General features: G+C 37.8%; 2 protein-coding genes across 2 annotated transcripts; one reads left to right on the forward strand and one right to left on the reverse strand.

The window, feature by feature from the left end:
- Window positions 1-2,764: 2,764 nt before the first annotated feature.
- On the forward strand, window positions 2,765-9,913 carry LOC143550945 (kinesin-like protein KIN-12F). Its single transcript, XM_077041491.1, has 16 exons — window positions 2,765-3,010; window positions 3,547-3,681; window positions 4,412-4,495; window positions 4,577-4,702; window positions 4,797-4,856; window positions 4,932-4,985; window positions 5,090-5,182; window positions 5,291-5,386; window positions 5,552-5,700; window positions 5,800-5,949; window positions 6,290-6,419; window positions 6,515-7,471; window positions 7,554-7,640; window positions 8,042-8,134; window positions 8,220-8,948; window positions 9,670-9,913. Exons 1-16 carry the CDS (start codon window positions 2,765-2,767, stop codon window positions 9,910-9,912), a joined length of 3,432 nt encoding a protein of 1,143 aa, XP_076897606.1. The 3' UTR covers window position 9,913.
- A 1,270-nt stretch (window positions 9,914-11,183) lies between these two features.
- Window positions 11,184-23,008, reverse strand: LOC143550930 (putative polygalacturonase At3g15720). The gene is made up of 9 exons (XM_077041477.1): window positions 22,818-23,008; window positions 22,509-22,647; window positions 20,671-20,823; window positions 20,549-20,578; window positions 13,350-13,557; window positions 12,352-12,433; window positions 12,177-12,285; window positions 11,960-12,082; window positions 11,184-11,405 (listed from the first exon to the last, which is right to left on the reverse strand). The coding sequence occupies exons 1-9, from the start codon at window positions 23,006-23,008 to the stop codon at window positions 11,184-11,186; spliced, it is 1,257 nt and encodes a 418-aa protein (XP_076897592.1).
- Between the last annotated feature and the right edge of the window lie 789 nt (window positions 23,009-23,797).

The following is a 23,797-nucleotide window of genomic DNA, read 5'->3' on the forward strand; positions in this document are numbered from 1 at the left end:
TATAACCAAGTTTGCTGATTAGAAACAAGAGATTAGGAAAACAAAAATAAATTAAAATAATCTTTCATTTTCAAAAAGTACTCTCATACAACAAAGAAGCATTTCCAAATTCCTAGAGTAGGGGTGGATGGGACTAAAACTGGATTTATTAGGAGACTTTGTTGATTTGATTAATGGATGTTGATTACACATGTTTGAACCTATTAAGAACCAAAAAAAATACAAACCACAACTTCAATAATTGTATCATTTTAGATTTTGGGACAAAAAAAATATTTGTATATTGCAAATATCATGGAAAAAAATTAATCTCAAGATAATTTTATATGGATTGGGCATGTACCAAATGAGTTAAGTATCATATAAAAGAATTTTAATACAAGTTAAAATGGAAAGGTCGGAAGTGTTACGAGTTGTGACTTAATATTGGTTGATTGGGTGTGATTATCTTGGATTAATTCTTAGTAAACTAGACAGTTGTCGATAAAATTATTTGAGCAAAAGCGAAATACCTTTATGTTAATGTTATTTTACGGATTTTGTGAATCAATAGTGGGGAAACACCTCTTTACTTCTATATAAGGCTTGCCTCAGTCGATCCAGGCTGAAGTTTGACACGTCACCATTTTTTTCTGCTTGTTTAAATTTCATGATTAATTAATGTATCATGATATATTACTGAACACATACCGTAGTCTGTAAAATAGAACAAATTTAAACAACTCGACCATTTCACATGTTCTGTTTCTAGTAAAGTTTTGAGCTCAACTTAATGTAAGTATTAGATAACTCAAGCTAATTATTTAGAGATGGATTTACTGTGTTGATATATCGAATTGTAAAAAAAAACTAATAAATATAATACAATTTCAACTTGAAAGGAGGTGATGGGTCGTCTTCAAGTTAGCCTTACGTCTTAATGGCTACTATCGATGACATCTAACTAATATTCTTCCAATTTAATACGAACACTGTTTTTTTTTTCCTTCTAATTTTACTTGTTACATCAGCATATTTTTCGTTAACAATATTTTTATTATATGTGTAATGGTAAATGGTGAGTACATAACTTATGTAGCTTCCAGGTATTTAACTTGAATGTCATAATTTTAATAAAAATGAACTGAAACAACATAATTAAATAAATTAAGATCGAACCAGAGGAACTTTAGTTTAATGGTATCAAGTTGTTGAATATAATAAGGTTTAACTTTTCCAATGAATGAAAGTTCCAATCCCAGTAATAATCTAGGGATAGAGCTACATTTGTTGTTTGTTTTTTCTTTAAATAAACCAAGCTTGTGTGAGTAACAACATTCATGGTACAATATTCATTATTCATGTTCAATATATTAGACTATGTGTTATGATTTTAACTTAAAATATTTATTAAGAGTATCACTTTATTGTTATATAGGCATTGAGACTTTAACTAACCAATCATTTCATACAGTTATAATGGTGAAATAAAAAATTGAATAAAAGAATAAAAAAAAGTTGATGATTGGTTAAAGCAGTAAACCCGATCTCATCTTTAACATTCATGCTACTTTAAAGGCCTTTGACACCCCTATATGATGATGGTGTAGTGGTGTTGGCAACGTTAAAGGCCGACTCTTAATTAGGGCAGAGTGGTCGATAGTCACCGACCCGACACCCCGCTAGGCCCGATTTTTTTTAATTTATATATATTTTTATGAAATATGCATATTTCATGTTTAAACTCAAGTACATAACCCCACTAGCTTGATCTAGTGGCAAATGCTGTATGACTCTCAACCAAAAGGTTGTGGGTTTTAGTCTCATTTTAGACATGTTTAAGTATTTTTTTATACAAATAATATAAAATTACACAACATAAATCATAACTAAGCAATCCCATTTAAAAACTAATTATTTAAACTCAACAACAAAAATCCTATTTTACTTAAAGTCCAATTTTTTTCGTCGTCAAACCAAATTTTTTAACAATTTTCAAAGACGGTCATGGTACATTAATAGGTGACTTAGCATGAAATCAAGTTACATAAAAAATCAAGTTAACAACTTAACATAGTTTCCCTTTTGAAATAAATTATAATTATTTTTCATTTTTTAAAACGACGACTTTTTTGTAATTAGTCCCGATGCTCCACACTCTACCCAGACTATGTTGTCTTAACCGGGCCCACGCTAGCTTCAGAGTTTGGCTTGAGTGTTCCCTTGGGAATCTATACCGCCGACTGCCACTTGAAGTCGTTGTGCCACCACAAGAGCATAACTCTCTAGCGTAACACACGGTGAGACGAAAACTCGGGTCGGCTCAAGATTCGAATTAACAACATTTGCACAAGACATAGCTCAAATCATTCATTATTAATTGTCAATATCCACTCAAAAGTGACACAAATAAAATTTGAACTTGAGTCCACGCTTAAAAAACCTAAACTCCTACCGCTTTCCTACATATTTTTGAAGTTAAAAAATGGATACATTTTTTTTTCAAAATAACAAAAGTAGTTAATTTAATGATATTCCAAATCAAACACACATTCAATTATTCACCAATCTTTCATAGATCCGGATCCACATTATATAACGGCTACATCTAAGGGCAAAACAGTAACTTCACACACTCAAATCCCATTATATAAAACCCAAAACCCAACGGTCTCATTACCATTTTTCAATTTCAAATTCAAACCCTAAAACGCTCCATTAACACACACACACATTAACTCAATTTCAATTTAATCGAATTCGATATTGACCGAAGGCGAATACGATGTCTAATTCATCGGTCTCGAAGCACCGAACATCCGGAAGCATTTCGATTTCCTCATTTCGTAACTTACTTCCACGATCTGGATCTGTAAAGAATAATAAGTTGAGTTCAAACCCTAACCCTAGGTTATCGAGATTCCACTCCGAAAACGTGCCGCCGGAGGATCCGAATGTTGCGGCGGATGAAGTGTGTACGATTGTGAAGGAATCGGTCCAACTGCAGGTTTCGGAAGATCCACATGTTAAGGTAGTTCGGTTCTGGTTTTTCGGTTTTTGCCATATGAGCTTGAAAATGTTGTTAATAAATAATTTTGTGAATTTTGTTAATAAATAATTTTGTTATTAAATAATTATTTTGTGAATTTTGTAAATAAATAATTATTTTGTGAATTTTGTTGATAAATAATTATTTTGTGAATTTTGTTAATAAATAATTTTGTTAATTGTTAACTAATATATTAGACTATTATACATTTGGCCAAGAAGTATTTGAGTTACATATTTATTAAATTCTTATAAATTACTTAATATAAAAATATAAAAATCTTGAAATTCGGTTCGGTTCGGTTTTTTCGGTTTTTATTACATGCAAAACCAAAGGTCCAAAACCGAACCGAACAGTTCGGTTTTTACAAAGACATAAAACAAAACCGTCGGTTTTTGTTTCGGTTTCGGATCGGTTTTTTTGGGTTTCTTGAATTAAGGTATAATTTGAGTAATTGATTTGTGTTTTTTACGGTATTAGAAGATATAATGATTCGAGTGTTTGGATTATTTTGTTAGGTTATTGCGAGGATTAGGCCTCGGAATTCTCATGAAAAGGGGGATTTTACGGTTAGGAAAGTGTCGGATGATTCGGTGGCGGTAGGGGATCGGAAGTTTACTTTGGACGCGGTCCTCGATTCGAAATCTAGCCAGGTTTGTTGAATTGGATGTTCTATTAGTTTTTTATTTATTTATATTTTTTTTGCTAATTATGTGTTTGCTAGAGGGCATGTTAAGAGTTATAAGTTAGGGTTTATTGTAGATATGATTTGATTAGGTATCTTTGTAATAATCTTCATTGTAGTTTGATACAAAAATGAGTCTTTAAAAATTAATATATTAAAGATAGTGTTAACTTTAGTATGGTGAACAGCTTGAGTGTGTTAATAAAAATGTGTAAAAAAATTAAAATTTTATTTTGTCAATAATAAGAATCAATGTAGATGTGCAGTAGCTTGAGGGCATGTTAGGAGATATTAGTTATTTAGTTAGGGTTTATTGTAGTTATTTCTATCATAATTAGTAGCATGTTAGGAGATATGATTTGATTAGGTGTCTTTGTAAATTATCTTTGTTGTAGTTTGATTAGTTAGAGTGTGTTTGTTAACAAAAATGAGTCTTTAAAAATTAAAAATTTAAAGATACTGTTAACTTTTATTATGGTGAACAGTTTGAGTGTGTTTATTGATAAAAATTATTTCTATCTTACTTACAAGATATGATTTGATTAGGTATCTTTGTAATTATCTTCATTGTATTGATTTGTTTTACATTGTATTGGTATATATAGTTGATTAATAATATACAGTTTTCATTATTCTATACATGTGAACTCTAGTTTTCATTACTGAATTTTTAAGCTTATTGGTTGGTGTTGTAACAGGAGGATGCATTTCAATCAGTTGGTGTGTCCATGGTTAAGAGTGCAATGGCAGGTTACAACACATTAACATTGGCTTATGGACAGGTAGTTTATCCACTATTTAGTAAGTAAATCTATGGAAACTATTTGTTGCCAGTGTCTTCAATGGCTGTTAATGTCCTGCAGACTGGAAGTGGAAAAACCTATACAATGTGGGGTCCACAAAGCGCGATGCTTGAAGGTCAGTCAAGCAATGGTGATCAAGGAATTGTTCCACGCGTCTTCCAGATGCTGTTTGATGAAATCCAAAAAGTAAGCAATAGTGTGTTCAATCTTAATTTACAAAAAAGAGGTATATATGGTATTTTGTTCTTAATAGTGATTGATGTTTTGGATTTCAATTCAGGAAAAAGACCAATCAGAAGGTAAACAGATAAATTATCAGTGCCGGTGTTCCTTCCTTGAGGTAGGTGCTTTCTGGCAGCTTTCATCCTCGTGCTCTTATTTTTAAATCTAAATTATGAATTTATTGCCATCACAGATATACAATGAACAAATTGGGGATTTGCTTGATCCGACACAAAGAAACCTAGAGGTGGATATTACTTTACTTGGAGTTTTGATTGTTGTTAGTTAATTTCTTTTATTCTTTCAACTTCTTGTTTTGTGATATTAATGAGGAAGTTAATATTAATCCAGATTAAAGATGATGCTAAACATGGGTTTTATGTTGAGAATCTGAGTGAGGAATATGTGACTGGCTATGAAGATGTTACTCAAATTCTTATCAAGGTAAGCAGCAATATGATGCCTTTGATATGACTGAGTGTAGTGTTTTCATAAATATTATATATGATAAGGATACTATTACATCATCTGAATTGCTTGTTGATGCTGCAGGGCCTCTCCAATCGGAAAATTGGAGCAACAAGCATAAACTCCAAAAGTTCAAGATCTCATATTGTGTTTACATGTGTCATTGAGTCTTGGTGCAAGGTATTATGAGCTTTCAAGTTAACTACTGCCTTTTTTGTGTTTGAAACATGAAGTGATAATGCAATGTTCTTAGCTGCATGATATCGATATTGTCTTATGATCTTGCTATTTGATATCGATATTGTACACTTTCTGAACCTTTGTAACCAAATTTTGATTCATCAGGGTACAGACTCCAAGCACTTTGGTAGTTCAAAGACAAGTAGGATTACATTCGTGGATCTTGCGGGACTCGAGAAGAACAAAACCAATGACACTGGTAGAGTTTGTGTCAAAGAAGGAGAATTTGTGAGAAAATCCATATCACAACTTGGGTACGTCGTCAATTTGTCATTATATTGTACATATCACAACTTGGCTACATCAACTCAAATATGCAAACTAATGATGGATTCTATTATTACTTTGTGCAGAAACTTGGTTAATATCCTTGCTGACACTAACCAATCTGGAGAATCTAAAGACATTCCATACAACAATTCTTGTTTGACTCATTTGCTGAAGGAATCACTTGGTGGCAACTCAAAACTTACTCTTATATGTGCTATCTCCCCAGATGACAAGTAAGTTAGCTAGTCAGAGGCGTTAATAAGCACAAAATGTAAATTCTATTGCATAAACATCGCAAGTCATTCGATTAAAGATACTTTTGTAGCCATATTTGGCTCACTAATAATTTGTAGCAGATTTTTTAAACTATTGGAGGTGTCCAAATTATATACATATATTTTAGTCATATTTAATCACTAAAACCTCCTAAATCACTTTATTAAAAGTGATTTAGTCATATTTTAGTCATATTTAATCACTAAAACCTCCTAAATCACTTTATTAAAAGTTGTAATCATTATAGATGGCTTGAAAATATTCAAATGATTTGAAACTCAAATATCTTTTCTGCAGGTCTTCTGCTGAAACAGTTAGCACACTCAGATTTGGACGTCGAGCAAAACTTATACAAAATAACCCTGTCGTAAATGTAATAACAGAAGATGATGTTAATGATCTCAGTGATCAAATTCGTGAACTGAAGGTATTAAGTTATTACTTTCTCTACTTACAAGGACAATTACTTTCTGACACATTAACTAAATTAATTTAACATGAGTTGAACTTATTTGATTCCAGGAAGAGCTAACTAGAGCAAGAGCAGATGCTTACTCATTTGGATCCAACTCAATCTATAAAAACAGAAGTGCACGCCAAAGCTTGAATCAGTTAAGAGTTAGCCTTAACCGTTCATTGATCCTCCCACAAATCGACACTGATGTGAAAGAAGAAATGAATATTGATGAACATGATGTTAAAGATTTGCAGCATCAGCTAGATCTGTTACATAGTTCTTCTGATGATGAATTTGAAGATTCCAGAGGCACAAGGTTCTTCTCTATGGGTGGTTATGAGGGTGATGTGGCAAGTGAACAGTATGCCAGCTGTCAAGAAGAAAGTGAAAATGAAGAAACGAGCCCAGAAGAACCCGAAATTGATCTAAAAGTTCACAACACTAATAGCATTTCAGTAACTGTTGGCAGGCCTTCTGATGCATTTAATGGTCCTATGTTATCAGAATCACCAAAAGTTGATAACGTTACGAGAAAGAGTGTGGCTTTCCCTCAAGATAACGTAGCCCGTGAATCATCAAAGATTAGTGATAAAATTCGGTCATCTTTAAGATCAAGTATGATATTTGGGGGACCCACTGATAGCATTTCAGTTGCTGTTGGCAGGCCTTCTGATGAATTTAATGGTCCTATGTTATCAGAATCACCAAAAATTGATAATGTTATGAGAAAGAGTGTGGCATTCCCTCAAGATAACGTAACCCGGGAATCAGTAAAGATTAGTGATCAAATTAGGTCATCTTTAAGATCAAGTATGGTATTTGGGGGGCCCACAGAATCGTTGGCGGCTAGTCTTCACAGAGGGCTGGAAATTATCGACAATCACCAACGGAATTCGGTTTTAAATAAGTCATTGGTTGCTTTGTCTTTTGATCACCTGGCTACAAACACAAATGATGCATCTGTTCAAACAGATAGCAAATATATCTGTTCAAATTGCCAGGAAAGAGGATCTAGTAATGAAGTAAGAATGAACTTTGATTCAGGTTTTTGATTAATTTGTGAAATGTAGTTTTTTTTAACTTAAAGATCATTTGTTTTGTCAGGTTGAGGTAGATGCCATGAAGAAAGTGAAAGATCTTGAAAATGTTTGCATGGAACAAGCAGCAGAGATTGAGAAGTTGAATAATCTGGTTAGATTTATCTCACAAATATATTCTCATACATAAGTCGAGTTCAGTTATGCTTATTTTTTAACGGGCCATACTTGCAACTTGCAATTGAAGAAAACAATAACCGGTCAAATGGGTCGAAGTTGTCCGAACTGTATTTTTTTGGTGTAAAAAAATAAGATTTTTGGTGTAATTTTTTTTTAAATCATGAAAAAAAACTTGGACATAAGTGTTTCTGGTCAAATAGTTTCTTTTATGAAAAATGATAAATAAAACAACTTGGGAAAAAAATCGCTGGAATAGAATGATTTTTGTAGTCATATGTATCGTTATAAGTACACATATTCGTTATCTTTATTCAAACTTTCAGGAAAAAAAATCACTGAAAAATGCAATTTAATCCTTTTTTTGTCAACTTTCAGGTATTGCAATATAAACAAGAGAAAGAAGGTTTAACATCATCACCTCTTGATGAGATCAGTAATGGCAGCATTTCACGTAACAGTCAAACAAAGGTCAGCCCACCTCATCTAATCATTAAGAAAACACACATTTCAAATAAATCTTTTTTTCTTAACGTTATTTATGATATTAATCCAGCTTCTGAGATGGAATGACGAGCCAGAAATCATAAAAGAAACATTCGATGCAAACGAAAAAGAATCACTCCTAGAAGAAATCAAATTTTTAAGAACTAAACTCCTGTCACCACCCAACAAATCAATAGACAGATTAAGATCATCATCAACCTCGCTAATATCACAATCAATCCAGTTACGAAAAAGTGGCGCAAACCTTAAAGGAACCGAAACGTTAGAAGATCTTCAAAAGGAAAGAGAAAGATGGATGGAAATGGAGAGTGAATGGATATGTTTGACTGATGAGTTAAGAGTTGACTTAGAAGCCACACGACGTCGTTCCGAAAAGATAGAAATGGAACTTAGATTGGAGAAGAAGTGTACCGAGGAGTTAGATGATGCACTCATGAGGTCCATTAACGGGCATGGTAGAATGGTGGAACATTATGCTGATTTACAGGAGAAGTATAATGAGCTCGTGGAGAAACATAGGTTGATACTGGAAGGGATTGCGGAGGTGAAACGGGCCGCAGCGAAGGCTGGAGAGAAAGGTCATGGGAAGCGGTTTTCGAAGTCGTTAGCTGCGGAACTGTCGGTGTTGAGAGTGGAGAGAGCGAAGGAGAGAGAGTTGTTGAAGAAGGAGAATAGAAGCCTTAAAACTCAGCTTAGGGATACTGCTGAAGCTGTTCATGCAGCTGGTGAGGTTCTTGTTAGGTTGAGAGAAGCTGAGGAAGCAGCATCGGTTGCACAGGTACCTTTTTAAACTACTTCGTTTTCCAGCCCGACTGACCAACCTGACCTGATTTTATCATGTCTAATTATGTTAAATGGGTTGAATTGGTCAAGCATGTCAAAGTCAAACGGGTCGGGTTGATTAAACCGATTGAGTCAAATGGGTTGAACCAGTTTGTGTTTTATCACGTGTAACGGGCAACGGGCCTAATTACGTTAAATGGGTTGAATTGGTCAAACATGTCAAAATCGCTAAAAAGTCAAACGGGTCGGGTTGATTAAACCGATTGAGTCAAATGGGTTGAACCGGTTTGTATTTTCTCACGTGTAACGGGCAACGGGCCTAATTATGTTAAATGAGTTGAATTGGTCAAACATGTCGAAAGTCATTCAGTTTGATTTTTATAGAGTCAAACAGATCAAAAGTCACCAAAAAGTCAAATGGGTCGAATTGATTAAGCGGGTTGAATTAAATACTTAAATGGGTTGAACCGGTTAAACATGTCGAAAGTCACCCAGTTTATTTTTCTTTAAAAGTCAAATGAGTTGAGTTGGTCAAACAGATCCAAAGTCACTAAAAAGTCAAAAAGGGTCGAATTGATTAAACTCATTCTATATAAACAGTTTGCTCTTTCTAAATAACAAAAGGTCAACTGAGTCACTTAAACACGTCGAAAGACACTTGATAAAAAAGCTCATATTGCATAAAGCTCATGAATCGTTATAATATATTTATACAGGAAAAGTTTGCAAGCGTTGAGGACGAGAATAATAAGTTAAAGAAACAAATAGAGAAACAAAAAAGGAAGCACAAGATGGAGATGATTACCATGAAACAATATCTAGCTGAAAGCCGACTGCCTGAATCTGCATTGTACAGAGAAGACTCGGATATTAAAGTCAACGACGACGTTGATGATGATGATGATGATGATCAGGCGTGGAGGGCGGAATTTGGAGCAATATATCAAAACCATTATTAAGTTTCTTTCTACTGTAGTAAGTAACCATAGTGGTTTTTGTTGATGACAGGAAGTTGTGTGTTTTTTATTCTTTGTTTTAAGTTTCTTCTGTAACCTTTTGAATCTACCAGTGTCATTTAATTCATTGTTTACATTTTTACACCGAGTGGTTTATTGAAACAACCGGATTGTTCAAATCGAAGCAAGTCAGCCTGATTGTGAAACTGTCGAATGGTTTTGGTGGTTTGACAGTTTTAACGGTTAGGATAAACATTGTTAGATATTTTAGCATAAGTAGTTGTAACCCGTCCTTATAAATGTAGGTTCTATTGTTAATGTTTTAATGAAATGATTCGGATCGTTAATACAATCGTTTTTAAGGTGTCAAAATCTAGATAAAACAAAACCCATTTTGGTGCGTGACATTGCGACAAACTGGTTATGACTCGTGGATAAGAACACCTTTTTACATGGTATAATTGGTCTCATGTTTCGCATCGGTCAATTACTTAAGTGGCCTATCTGCTGTTGTTTTACTCTTCTGCATTTATATTGTCAAGACAACTTTAACTTAGGCTTTCTGCTATTAATAATTGCTATTTTGTCGAGGGAATTTGCTATCAGGAGGTTCTAGGAGAGTGGGAGGGGGGCGGGGAGGACAACCGTCCCAGGCCCAATCACCCACAGAGGCCCGGATTTTTTAAAAAAAAAATTATATTAACTATATTAATTTTTTTTTTTTAAAAAAACCATATACAATTTGTTTATGCCAGTTTTTAGAAAAATAAATAAATAAATAAGCATAGTCCCAATCAAGCCGATTTAAAAAGTCAAATTGTTTAAACCAAACTATGTGCCCTTTTATTTTTATTTTTATACTTTTACTTTTAGGCCCATATGTTTACTCGCCCTCGGGAACGGCCCTGTTCATATCGGGTATCTCTTATCGTTTAACGGGGATCACCACCGCCTATTTACACCCTTTGTTAAAAGGGGGGGGGGGGAGTATAACTAGTTAAAACAAAAAAATTAAAATTGGAGAGGATTAGTTTAAAAACACCTTTTGTTAAGGTTTAAAAATCATTTTTAAAATTAAAGTATTATTGTTAAACATCTTTTTACTTTGAAATGTGATTTATAATAGTTTTTTATCAACAAAAGATATAGTTTAAGCTTGTATTTACTCCCACCAAAAATATAACTATAATTTCTTTTAATATATATATATATATATATATATATATATATATATATATATTATAGTTCATTAATAATATCATACTATGGTTACATCAATCTCTGCATCTAACAGCTGGGTTGGTAGAAACAAATTTCCCTTTAACATTTTTACAGTATGAAAAATTTTCGTGACCGGTAAATCTAACTTGGTTCATAAAGATTCCAGTACACTTATATTTCCCACTGCAGTTGAAGGTAATCGCTTGCTTTGACGCTGAAGACCCGTGTATGTTAAGATACTTCACATCACTCACTTTTACCGCGGGGCGTGTTGGCTATATAATAAAACAAGTGAGTACAGATGTTTGGCACAATTTCAATATCTTGGGTCAAAATTTTTTTTGACTAAAAAATTTTGGCTCGATTTGCAAACCGAAAACACTGCAAATATCAGAAACCGAAAGTTTGGTTTTTGGTTCGGTTTCAGTCAAAAATCGCGCTGAGCTGCACCAGGCACACCCCTAGTTGAAAGTCAATTTTAAAAAAGATATTATCTAGTTCATTAGCAAACAAAAAAAAATCCCGTTGGTTTAAAATCGGTTTGCCGGTTTAAACCGGTATTTAAAAAAACGGTGGTTTGATGTTTTAGCAAACCACCCAAAAATATCGGGCTTTAAATACCAGATGCCTTACCAAAATCCAGTATAACCGGTTCAACCAGCCAGTACATACCGGTTTTTAAAACATTGGTTAGAAGTCAGAACGGTCGTTTTGACCAATAGTTTATGAAGTTTGACTTTTTTGGTCAAAAGTGTTTTGTGAACAGTCGTTTAATGATGTGAAATCATATGGGGTGGTGTAATATGACCGAAGATACAAATATGCTTACTGGCGCTCGGCAAACAGAGTTTTTTCCTTTATTGCAGTAATGCTGATCAATTATGATCGGATTTTCTACGTTAACCATATGAATATCTTGAAACACGATATCCCTAGCGTACCCGGTCCCACCCTATGGTACAAGAACACGGTTAAACATATATTAATTTTAAACGTATAAAAATATTATATCATTTCTATCATGCAAAAGTTGTATTTAATTTTACCGGTACTGTCTTGATTCGTAGTCCATTTGTGGTCCCAGTGATGTTACAGTTATGTACTCGTACTTTTTCCACTGTGTCATGTCCATTGTTTTCCCCAAGGCTTCCAATACTACAGAAACGCGTCAATAGTGACAAAAAATACATAGAAAAAAAACAATATTTGTTCATTTTGTACCTTATGCCATGACCCGGTCCGCAATTCACCCTCGTGACATTGACGTCATACATGCCACCGTTAATAGCCACACAATTGTCGCCTATTTCGTTGCATCAAAAAAATATTAACATTACATTATAATTAGGGTGGCGAACTGATCCAAACCATTTCAAATGAGTCAATTTTGGTTGTTCTAAAATATATATGAGTTTGTTTGGGTCATATGTTTTAATTAAATGAGTCACTTGAGATTTCACATTCTTATTTTCGGGTCAATATGGGTCGACAAATTTAAATATATGGGTCGATTTGGGTTAGTTTCATAAGGAAAAGTGGCATGTTCGGGTTGAAATGGGTTTTGGATTGGAACGAGATCGGTTTAGGATTTGGCTCGGATAAGGTTTCGTGCCGACACGAGTTTTAGCACCGGACGGGTTAGGTTTCGGTTTCTTTCGAGTTTTCGCCTTGGACGGGTCGATTTCAGTCTTTTGTTTCGTTTTCGTCGACTTTTCAGTTTCGGTTAATTTGTCAGGTTTTTTTTTATGAACGAGGACAACGGCGAAAACATTTTAGTTTTTTTTTTTATTTTTTTTGTTTTTATTTATATTTTGAGTTATGATTTTTTTATTGTTTTTTTAAATTTTTTATTTCGAGGGGTTTTTAATCTTAATAAAAACCTTCAACATTTTTTCTAAAAAAAATTAATAAAAAATCATTACTCAAAATATAAAACAAAAACAAAAAAAGTGAAAAAACTAAAACATTTGTCCGTTGTCCTCGTTTCACAAAAAAAAAAAAAAAAAACACCCGAACCTGTTTTGACCCGTTCCGACCCGAACCTGTGGACCCTAACCCGTTCTGACCCGAACAAAACAACCCAGTTTTAGTTGACCCATTTCGACCCTACTCGTTTCGACCAAACCCAACCCAACCAATTTGCCACCCCTAATTATAATAGAACAAGTTAATATTTATGAACCAAGATGTACAAATCAAATATATAGTTAGTTATATACCAGTTTCAATATTAGAGTCATGAATATTAATTCGCGACGACGCACTAAGGTCGATCCCATCAGTATTCTTGCTGTCTCGTGGCGCAATAATTCGAAGGTTTCCAATATCCACATTTCGGCTATTAACAATGCTGATATGTAGGCTCGGGCTATCAGCATGAGTTGTACCACTAAGCCGAAGGCCATTGCATCGGTTAAAATGTAAAGCCTGGAAACATTTACATGTTAGTTTTCTCAAACTCGAGACACTAGACATGTTACAATGTTACATACCTGAAGAAACACTAATTGACCCCGGGCAGATTACGGATAATCTGGGGGTTAAATAGATGTTTCCCACGAGGGGTTAGACCCGGCAAAGATGGTTCTTCTGATAACCTGCAAAACAGACACCGTGAGCTCGTTACTGAGAAGGGGGGTTCCTCCTTGTGACCACCCTACGGCGTGAGAATCAGACTAGATTGCTCTTGAATATTCGCCACTTCGAGTGGGTGTGCCGGATTCTGGGCATTGAGCCCTTCGTCGACCGCCTGATGACCTTCTACTCTTGGAGGTGCATCCAGGGGTGGTATACGCTGATAACCCGAATCAAGGGTTTGAAGATTTGCGCAACCGAGCGCAGTCTTCGTTCGTGGAAGCGGGAGTTCTTCTACATCTCCGCTCGCGCCATCCCCCTTGCCATGAAATTTAAGAATGGGCAAGCTCTCCCAAGCCTTCACGCCTCCAACTACCAGGAGGCGGAATGGTTCTCGAAGATATCCCGAGTCCAATCTCCGGTTTACCGGTTTGCGGAGTCCGGGATGGTGATGCTCGGGATGAGCCGGGTGTGGAAGGATGCGGATGCGCAAAAGATCCTGATCGTCCTTGAATACGGTTTGAACTCTGTTCCTTACAGTATGCTCTGTTTCTTTTTGTTGATTTAGAATCTCTTCTAACTTCTTTTTCTTTTATTTCAGAGGGGAACGACTTGCAGTCGCTCCTGTATCCGCGGGAGGCTGACAGTCCCGCTCGGATGGGTACTCGTGCTCTAGATGAGAACGAGTTGCCCATCCTAGAACAAACGGCGGATCGGTTCGTGGAGGTCTACCCGCTAGGCCACGAGATCCTGAGCGCCAGGCGGCCAGGTAAGGCGCTATTCAACCCTCGACCCCTCAATGTTGAAACCTCTGCTGGAATTCCTCTAATCTTATGTTCTGATGAGGAATCCGCAGATGGTCCTCCGTTGGTGCGGAAGAAGAAGGCTGTCGGCGGGAAGGGGAAGGAGAAGGTGGCCTCCACTGCCGATCCGGTGCCTCGGTCTGACTCAGAGGCCGAGAGCGAGGAGGTGGCGGGGAACCCCGGTGGTGATAAGACCACCGCTCCGGAGGCTGCGACGACTGTCACCTCCGGAGAGCCCAGGATGACAACGGTGACCGGCGTGAAGAGGCCGACTCCATCGGGTTCATCCCCGCCTGTCCGCACTTTTAGGCTCAAGAAAACCCGTAAGTACAAACTTTACTTTAACTTCATAGTTTTCCATCATTAATACTTATCTTCTTTGTGCAGGCGTGGATGTTGACGCATTCCAGGGTGGAGCGGGGAGGAGTACCCCCCCCCCCCCCCGCCCATGACGGTAGGCTTGGTCAGCCTACCTGAGGCGACGACCCAGGCGGCTGCGCCTGCTTCCGCTGGTTCAGTTGCTCATTCCATTGAGCCAACTGTTCCAGCTGTGATGACATCACCGCCGGCTGTCAGTGCCATTTTTACCGCATCTTTCACTGAGCCGGCGGTTACTTTTGCTGCGGATTCCGCAGCGGCGACCGTGGCGGCCGCGGCGGCCTCCACCATGCCTCCTTCGTCATCGGCGACGGCCGATCCTTCAGGTATGCATGGGGCTTCTCGCCAACCTCTGCCTCCTTCCCATCTACCTGACCTCTTGGACGGATTTCCCTTGGGTTCAGGTGATGGGTTTGGCGGCTATCGGCCTGTTGTTGACCCTACAAGTGCGTAGGGTTCTTTTGGCCTATTTTTTTTTTTATATCATCTTTTCTTAACTGCTTTTTGTTTTTTGCAGTGTCGGATTCCAATGAAGTGTATGTTCCACGATGGAACATCCGCCGAGGAACAACCCTTCGCACACCTGTGGAGTGCGTGGAGTGGGCTCGTCACGCAGCTCCCAGTGGTGCGTTGGGGTAAGCCATGGCTAGCTACCAGGAGGGTAGGCTAACCAATGAGCTTCGGGTTCTCCTGGCCCGGATGCAGCCGCGCGTCGAGCTGCTTTGTCGTGAAAACGACAAGTTAAAAGCAGCTCGCATTCAAGAAGTAGCTCAGGCGCGGGCTGTCCGGGAGGAGAATATGAGGCTCTCCGCCGCGGCCGCGGAGAAGGAGAAGGCGTTCAAGGCCCTTGAAGTTGAGGTTCAGGCCCGTCTCGAGGCCCGTTCCAAGGCTGCCCAAGCTGTTAATGAACAGCTTCGGCTGGCTAAGGAAACTGCTAGGAACGCAACTGAAAGGGCCACCAAGGCTGAAGCTGTTGCTGAGCCTCTACGCGTGGAGAATGAGGAGCTTAAAGCCAAATTAGAGGCTCTCCAGCAGGCTCATGATGCCTTGGCGATGGAAGACGCCAAAAAGCTCCAAGAGATCTTGGAGCAGAGGGGGGTGCTTGACCACACTGAGCGGAAGCTAAAGGGCGTCGAAGAGGCTGCGGCTAAAGAAGTGTTGCTTGCCAACCTCAACAAAAGTGAAGCCGAACGCGCCCGTAACGAAGCTCAAGCTGCCCTCCAGGAGGCTCTGGTTGCCAAGGAATGGCTTCTTCGAGAAGCGTTGTCTCAGGTATGTTTAGCTTCATGTCTTCACGCTTTTCTTTGTAAATAGAAAAGGTTTTGATACTTGTATTTTTTTTTTGTAGGTTGTGCATCGGGTCTTCACGGAGACGTCTTATGACGATGCTATGAGCGCAGCCCTCAACGCTTCTCATGAGGATGGGGAAAAGGCCGGCTTCCTGCTTGGTTTAGGGTTCGTTGAGAAAGGCATCCCGCCTTCCAACTTCCCTTTATTTGATGTGGATACTGAAGCTGTTTACGACCAAGCAGTGAATCAGTATGCCGCCTTCCCGCATCCGGTGGTGGAGAAGGTAAACGAAGTTGCTGCTGCTGATGATGGGCTAGCTATCCTTAAAGCTTTCCTTGAACTGCCACGCTCTACTGATGGTGCTGGTCCAAGTGGAAGTGGCCCTGAAGCTTGATCCTGAAGATCCCTTCCCACTGCTAGCATAGATTTAGCTTGTATAGATTTATATTCTTGTAGGCGGGTAGTTACCCGGCCATTCTTGTAATGAATATTATGAAATATAAATCTTTGTGCGGGTAAGACCGCTACTTTCACTGGATTCCTTGCTTTATAAACGTTATGACTTGCATACTTTAGTTTAAATTAGCAATTTTCCAAGTGTTTAGAATAAGTTAACCTTTGAACGTGGTAGATAATAGGTTTAAGTTTTGCTTCCTCTTTCGTGATTGTGCGGGTAGGACCGTCACTTGCACTTAGTAGGATGGCTAAACTTTACCTACATCTGACCTGCGTGGAGGTTTTCCTCATCTTTTTTGAAATTTCTAAGTGTTTAGGATAAGTTAACCTTTGAACGTGGCAGATAATAGGTTGAAGTTTTGCTTCCTCTTTCGTGATTGTGCGGGTAGGACCGTCACTTGCACTTAGTAGGATGGCTAAACTTTACCTACATCTGACCTGCGTGGAGGTTTTCCTCATCTTTTTTGAAATTTCTAAGTGTTTAGGATAAGTTAACATTTGAACGTGGCAGATAATAGGTTGAAGTTTTGCTTCCTCTTTCGTGATTGTGCGGGTAGGACCGTCACTTGCACTTAGTAGGATGGCTAAACTTTACCTACATCTAACCTGCGTGTAGGTTTTCCTCATCCTTTTGTTAGAAATTCTCTGTTTTGAATAAGTTATCCGTTCGACGCGCGGTTGTCAATAGGTTCGGTTTCCTCTCATGATTTGTGCGGTTAGGACCGGCACTTTCATTTAGTTGACCAAAGTTTACCTATGACTGACCTGCGTGAAGGTTTGCCGTTTTTTGGGTTTATGCGGGTTTTGCCGCCTTCCCCACTCAACGACTTTCACACTTACGTATGCGGTGAAAACCGGCATCAGTGTTGGAATAAATTAACCGTTCGACGCGCGGTTGTTAATAGGTTAGTGTTCAGTTTCCTCTATCATGATTCATGCGGATAGACCGGCACTTTCATTTAGTGGGATGACTGAACTTTACCTTTAACTGACCTGCGTGAAGGTTGCAGTTTTTTGGGTTTATGCGGGTTTTGCCGCCTTCCCCACGCAACGACTTTCACACTTATGTATGCGGTAAAAACCGGCATCAGTGTTGAAAGTTCATAAAAGTATAAATGTAAAATCATCAGCGTCGATGTTCTAAGGAGAATCATTTCCATTAGAAGTGGCTCTGGGCCTTTTCTTTACAAATTTGGAATTGATCTACATGCAAACTGTGTAATTGAGCTCCCTTCCATGTTGTTGGGATGGGAGTGCCATCGAGCCGGTATGCACTTGGTTCGGGATCTCGTTGTTTACGCAGTATGTAGTCTCCAACATTGAAGCTGTAATTTTATTCGTGTTTTCCCCAACTGGGGTTCTACACGCATCAGCCTGCTCAGCGTTCATTGCGCCACGAGGTGCACGAGCATCCAATCTCTGACAAATGCTTCGACCATGTCCTTTACGTCTGTACATTCTTCAGTGTTGTGGCCTTTTGTCCTGTGAAAGTCACAGTATTTGCTCCGATCAGCATTGTGACGATATCGGATTATTGGAGCCTTTGGCCATGGGAGCTCCTCAGTGGCGAATATCTCGGTGACGCTTTTGGTGAGTGGCGTCCATCTAGAGTTCTGGTTCGACTGTACGTTATCCCTTCCGCCTAACCGATGTTGCAAGCCGGATGAGGTGTCAAAGTTTACCCTTGACTGCCAAATGCCTAGCTTCCGCTTTTTGTTTAATCGGGCGGTAAGGACGTTGTCTTCTCTTGTTTTCTGGGTGTAGAGGTTTGTGCTCTGGGGGAGATCTCTACCCAGTTGCTTCTCCGTTTCCGCAAAGCGTTTTGCTGCTGTCATGATGGCATCCCATGTGGATGGCATGCCATCTTTACCCGTTAAGGTGCGGATGAGCTCTGGGTCGTTCGCGCCCTGGATGAAAGCAGCGCGAACAAGATCTTCGCTGATATTACCCAGACTTAGCTTCTTTGAGTTGAAGCGAGTGATGAAGTCTGGCAAAGATTCATCTTCCTCTCGAATGCATTTGAGGATTGTCCATTGCTCTTCGGTATACTTTCTTTGTTGGCTGAAGTGTTGGCTAAACTTCTGCTGGAAGTCTTCCCAATCGTAGATGTGGTGGACCGGTAGACGATCGAACCACGCTCTAGCTGCCCCAACAAGCGTCATTTGGAACATGTAACACCACGTAGGTTCCGTCCAACTACTGACGGTTGCCCCCGCTATGAACCTGTTCAAATGATCGTCTGGATCAGATATACCATCGTAAGTGCCGATGTTGGACATCTGTTTGGCACTTTTCGGGACGATTGCTTCCGCAATATCCCTTGCAAATTTGGACGTTCCTGCCTTTGCAGCAGTTGGTGTAAATGTTTTCGAGAAGTCACGTGGATTCCCACCTGTGTTTTTTGGTTTGAAGGTTTCTTCAAAATGCCTTCTCGGTTGGGAGTCCGTTTCCTTACGCTTCCCTTTCGCCCTATGACGAGGGTTTGCGTCACTATCGGATTCCTCCGAATAATTTTCCCAGTACTCTCCAAATTCGTCAGCCCGTTGGACGGAACGCAAGCGTTCGTCCAACTCAGCTTGGAATTCCTTCTGACGTGCCTCCGCCCACGCTTTAACTTGTTCAAGTGTTTGGCGGGGGAGTCTCGTCTGTTGTCTTTCCCCCTGGGTATTATTGAATCCCAGGGGATGATTGTTTACTGCACTTGCCCCAGCTTGGGTAACTGGGGTAGTGTTCGTAAAATTTACTGCACTTGCCCCGGCTTGGGTAACCGGGGTAGTGTTCGTAAAAACTGTGTAGTCGCCGGTATCCCTCCCAGTAGGTGGGGTTGTGGTTACAGGTGTTTCTTTAACCATCTTTCCAGAAGTTTGAAAAAACTGAAAAGAAATGAAGTTCTAGCTTTTACCCACGGATGGCGCCAATGAAGAAACACTAATTGACCCCGGGCAGATTACGGATAATCTGGGGGTTAAATAGATGTTTCCCACGAGGGGTTAGACCCGGCAAAGATGGTTCTTCTGATAACCTGCAAAACAGACACCGTGAGCTCGTTACTGAGAAGGGGGGGTTCCTCCTTGTGACCACCTTTCGGCGTGAGAATCAGACTAGATTGCTCTTGAATATAAATGTATATTAAGAGATTGCTAGAGCAGATATCAGGTATAATATGTAATACGAGATAGTATATGATGATCAGATGATAAGATGAGATGATCATACCATTTGGGGTATTTATAGCCGAATGTAGGTTTCCAAGAAGGTGTAGCCGGCTGAATAGCATTCCTGTTCTACCAACTGTGGCCTACGCACGTGCCATGCTGGTAGTTGGTGGGTAGGCAGCGGCTGACAGTGACCAGGCCTGCTGTGTACTATTCCTTTTCCACCAACTGCCGGCTATGCACGTGGTATGACAGGAGTTAGTGAGTAGGCAGCGGCTAATAGTGACATACAGTACAAGAGCATGCTGCTCGCCATACTGTTGTCAATAAGCTGTCGTATCTTTGGTCAGATCTTTTGCCCATACCTCGTCAGGTACAGTACAGAAGATCTTCCCGTATCGTACGGACTGGCTTATTTGGGCGGGAGTATTCCCCCTCCCGCCTTTGTGCGGGATTGCTCCCGGCTTTGCTCATTCCTTCAGGTGACAACTGAATTATTGAGAGCTAAGTGCCTTGTGCGTGTAGCCTTGCTGCGCGGGTGGCCTTCCCTGATGGCTTGTATCCGCAGCTGCGGGAACAGGCGGAGTACTTCACCATTGGGAGGCATTTCCTGCGGGAACAGCTTGCGTACTGCGCGTAAGGACGTCACGTCTCTGAGCATGGTGGGTCCTGCGGATCCAGTTGGTTTCTGCGCAGACGTCTCTCTTCAAGGTGAGTCTTGCGGGTCCAACTGGGCTCTGCTGGGACCTACCTCTTCAATACCGTTGGGCGATTACATTTTCTAGATGCCACCTGCAAAAATAAAATATAAAATAAATTAATTAGTAAGCTCTTTATGTCGGTTGATGTAAAACTCGAGCAGAATTTAAATTTAGAAAATTAACCTCGTCTCCCCACCACATCGAGCCTCGACCATTGATTTGGCCTGGGCCGGTAATGGTGAGTCCTTGCACCCCAGTGAAGTATAGCCAAAAGCGGCTCTTTGCACAATCTTTCCATCCATTTAGTGTCTTTGGTGCAACAATGTTGCCCAAAAGCTACTCATCAAAACAAAAGTTACAATATTATTCAAATGTATCATACCCATTATAATGCCAAAATTCTGATGAATAAATAAAGGAATAGAAATGTATCCTTATATATAACTAGAAAAACAAATTAATGTAATGTCCACATCATCCCTCAGCTATCATATGTAATATATGTCAAATATATATATATATATATATATATATATATATATATATATATATATATGTGTGTGTGTGTGTGTGTGTAATATATGTCAACTAGGGGTGTTCAATACTTGAATTAGACTTGAGGAACTCAAAATACAATTCGAATTACGAATCAATACAAATTAAAAATATTAAGTTCGATCGATTCAAATTAAAAGTGTGCATTTTATTTTTATAATAAATATACATATTTATAAAAAGATTAGTTACGTAAGTCTTTTTAAGTTAAAAAGACTAAAAATTTAAAGTTCGTCATTTTGGTTATTAATTCATATAATTAGATGCCACTATGTTAAATATTTTGGATGTTATAGCTTTGAGTAATTTATTTGTTGCATAGACTTGTTCTTTTTGTTGTTAAAAAAACTCAATTTTGTAATGATTTTAAAACTGGAATTAAATTAGATTTTTACTAAATCATATACATTCGAATTTGATTCTAATTCATATTTCGTTCTCGGATCGAATTGAAATTCAAATTAGCTGAATTGAATTTGAAGCAAATCAAATTTAATCATATTTGTATTTTCTATTACAAATTCAAATCCAGTTTAAAAATTTCAAAATTCGAATGTTTGAAATTCTGTCCGTTGAACACCTCTAATTTCAACCGCCAAAGATATTCAAGTAATATACTTTTAGTGGTAACCACGTTATAATTACACATTAATTAAATTTTTATAACACATTAATTAAATTAGTTAGGCAGCATATATAAGTTATTGCACATTACTTAAATACGCAACATGTAAAATAATCACACAAAAATAGTAAGCATGTAAAAATAATTACCCAATAAAAAATTGCGTCACTTATGAAATAATCATGCAACTTATGTTAGTTATTACACGACTTATATTTAATCATTTGTATGGTCTGTACGTTAATCGTTTTTTTTACAATACCATGTCCCAAATTTAATACAACGTTTTTATAATTACTATGGGCTTATGAGCTCTTTAAAATAAAAAATAAAAAATTGATATACGAAACTTATACATTTTGTAAAATTTTAAATTTGTTTTTTTTTTTTCAAATTCGAAGTTGCTGAAATATAAAACAAAGGTGTAATTTTATTTTTTGAACGGCATCTTTTACCGTTTTTGAAGATCATATGTTTAGATTGAATTAATAAAATTTTATAATTTATATGAATATATAAATATTAAATATTGAGGTTTAATATTAAATATTGAATTATATATTTACGTATAGTCTCACTCAAAAAAATTAATGAGGTTTAACGCATGGTATATTTATGGAAAATGTGTAATTTGTATTTTGGTACTTCATATTTAACAAGCTTATATTTATGTTTAAAAAGTTGTTAATTAATAAAATGAATTAATATTCCTGAAAGAAAAAACTATGTTAATTAATAAAATGAATTAATATTCATGAAACAAAACGCCAATATACAAAATAATACTGATAATAATGACAAAACAAATCCCGTTAATGAGTTAAAGATCGACTTGTGTTACCTGAACATGCACAACATGGGACTTGCATGGACCAGGGAATGTAATAGGACCTACTAAAAACGATTTCATTGGTGGTATGATCAATATCGGGTTTCGTGACTTATCGTTGCATAAACGATCCCATGCTTCAACGAAAGCCAGTTGACATAGCCATATTTAGAAAACAATTAAGTAGGTTTGTGGTTCTTAATTATATTTGTAGCACGAATATGGATTATGATATTCTATTCAAGATTGAAATAGAAGACAAACATAAAACAGATTGTGTCATTGCCTTTTTTGGCTAGCAAAATTAAGTCTTTAATTACCTTGGTGTCATCTGTGTTTCCATCTCCTTTTGCACCAAAAGTTGTGACGACGAAAGTGGCTGCACTTGTGGTTTGCGGGCTAAATGAAACGTAGCAAAAGCACAAGAGGAACAGAGTCAAGAAACCCTGCAAAGAGGAGAAGATGAGCAATGTAAGTGTAATGAATCCGTCATGGATGTTTAAAGCATCCATGAGGATGATACTTCATAGTATTATTATTATTATTATTATTATTATTATTACCATTTTTTAGTATCAACTAAAGGTGGTATTTTTGTTGTTTGATACTTTGATTTGCAAGCCTTGGCTAGCTCCTCTACCCAATTTATATTGTGAGAAATGTAACTAGATTAAGTGCATGCATGTGTATGTAGATGGAGATTTAATTTTAATTATATTGAATGCATGTTTGACTACATACACAATGCGTATGAAATGGCAAATATAACTAGTCATTTTGAGTTTTGACCAAAAGAAAATCCAATATTGGATCGAATTTTCCTTTTCAGAACTAGTAGCCTAAACATTGAAGGAACGGCTTCGGTTTAGCCAAAACATGACTTTCATCTGTTCATGAAAGAATAATTCGGCGTCATTGTAGCCTAAGCGATGAAGGAAGGGGCTCACTTTTAGCCAAAGCATGATTCAACACCTTCCTAGCCTAATCATTTCGCTTTAGGCTCCTCTGTAAGACTGCAACGCGTTTAGAACACGTGTCACAAAATGATTATGCCACGCCATATGGGCTTAATAGAGGCTAACAAGCTTATGTGTGAATATTTTCATTGGCCTATTTTGGCAATACTTTTGAAAGTGAAAAAGTCTGACTATTTTAGATACTTTTTTGGTCAAAATGAACATTTTAAAACTTTTTTATCTTATGTGTTTCATGTGTCATTGAATTTTGATTTAGAACTTTTTAAAAAGTTTTAAAGTAAAAGTAAAAAAAACTTTGTCCGGCTGTTAGTTTATATTCAGGGC

The sequence above is a fragment of the Bidens hawaiensis genome, unplaced genomic scaffold (genome assembly GCF_021521415.1).
Source record: "Bidens hawaiensis isolate Kalapana, Puna unplaced genomic scaffold, B.hawaiensis_p1.1 tig00016203_1, whole genome shotgun sequence".
In the NCBI taxonomy this organism is placed as follows: Eukaryota; Viridiplantae; Streptophyta; class Magnoliopsida; order Asterales; family Asteraceae; genus Bidens; species Bidens hawaiensis.

Excerpts from the sequence above, each read along its gene's own strand:
- LOC143550945 (XM_077041491.1), top strand. The coding sequence starts at position 2,765 with ATGTCTAATTCATCGGTCTCGAAGCACCGAACATCCGGAAGCATTTCG. Across the intron at positions 4,986-5,089 it reads CGACACAAAGAAACCTAGAG|ATTAAAGATGATGCTAAACA; the intron begins GTGGATATTACT and ends ATATTAATCCAG. Across the intron at positions 6,420-6,514 it reads ATCAAATTCGTGAACTGAAG|GAAGAGCTAACTAGAGCAAG; the intron begins GTATTAAGTTAT and ends ATTTGATTCCAG.
- LOC143550930 (XM_077041477.1), bottom strand. The coding sequence starts at position 23,008 with ATGGATGCTTTAAACATCCATGACGGATTCATTACACTTACATTGCTC. Across the intron at positions 12,434-13,349 it reads TGACTCTAATATTGAAACTG|GCGACAATTGTGTGGCTATT; the intron begins GTATATAACTAA and ends GCAACGAAATAG. Across the intron at positions 12,083-12,176 it reads TACGAATCAAGACAGTACCG|GGTGGGACCGGGTACGCTAG; the intron begins GTAAAATTAAAT and ends CTTGTACCATAG.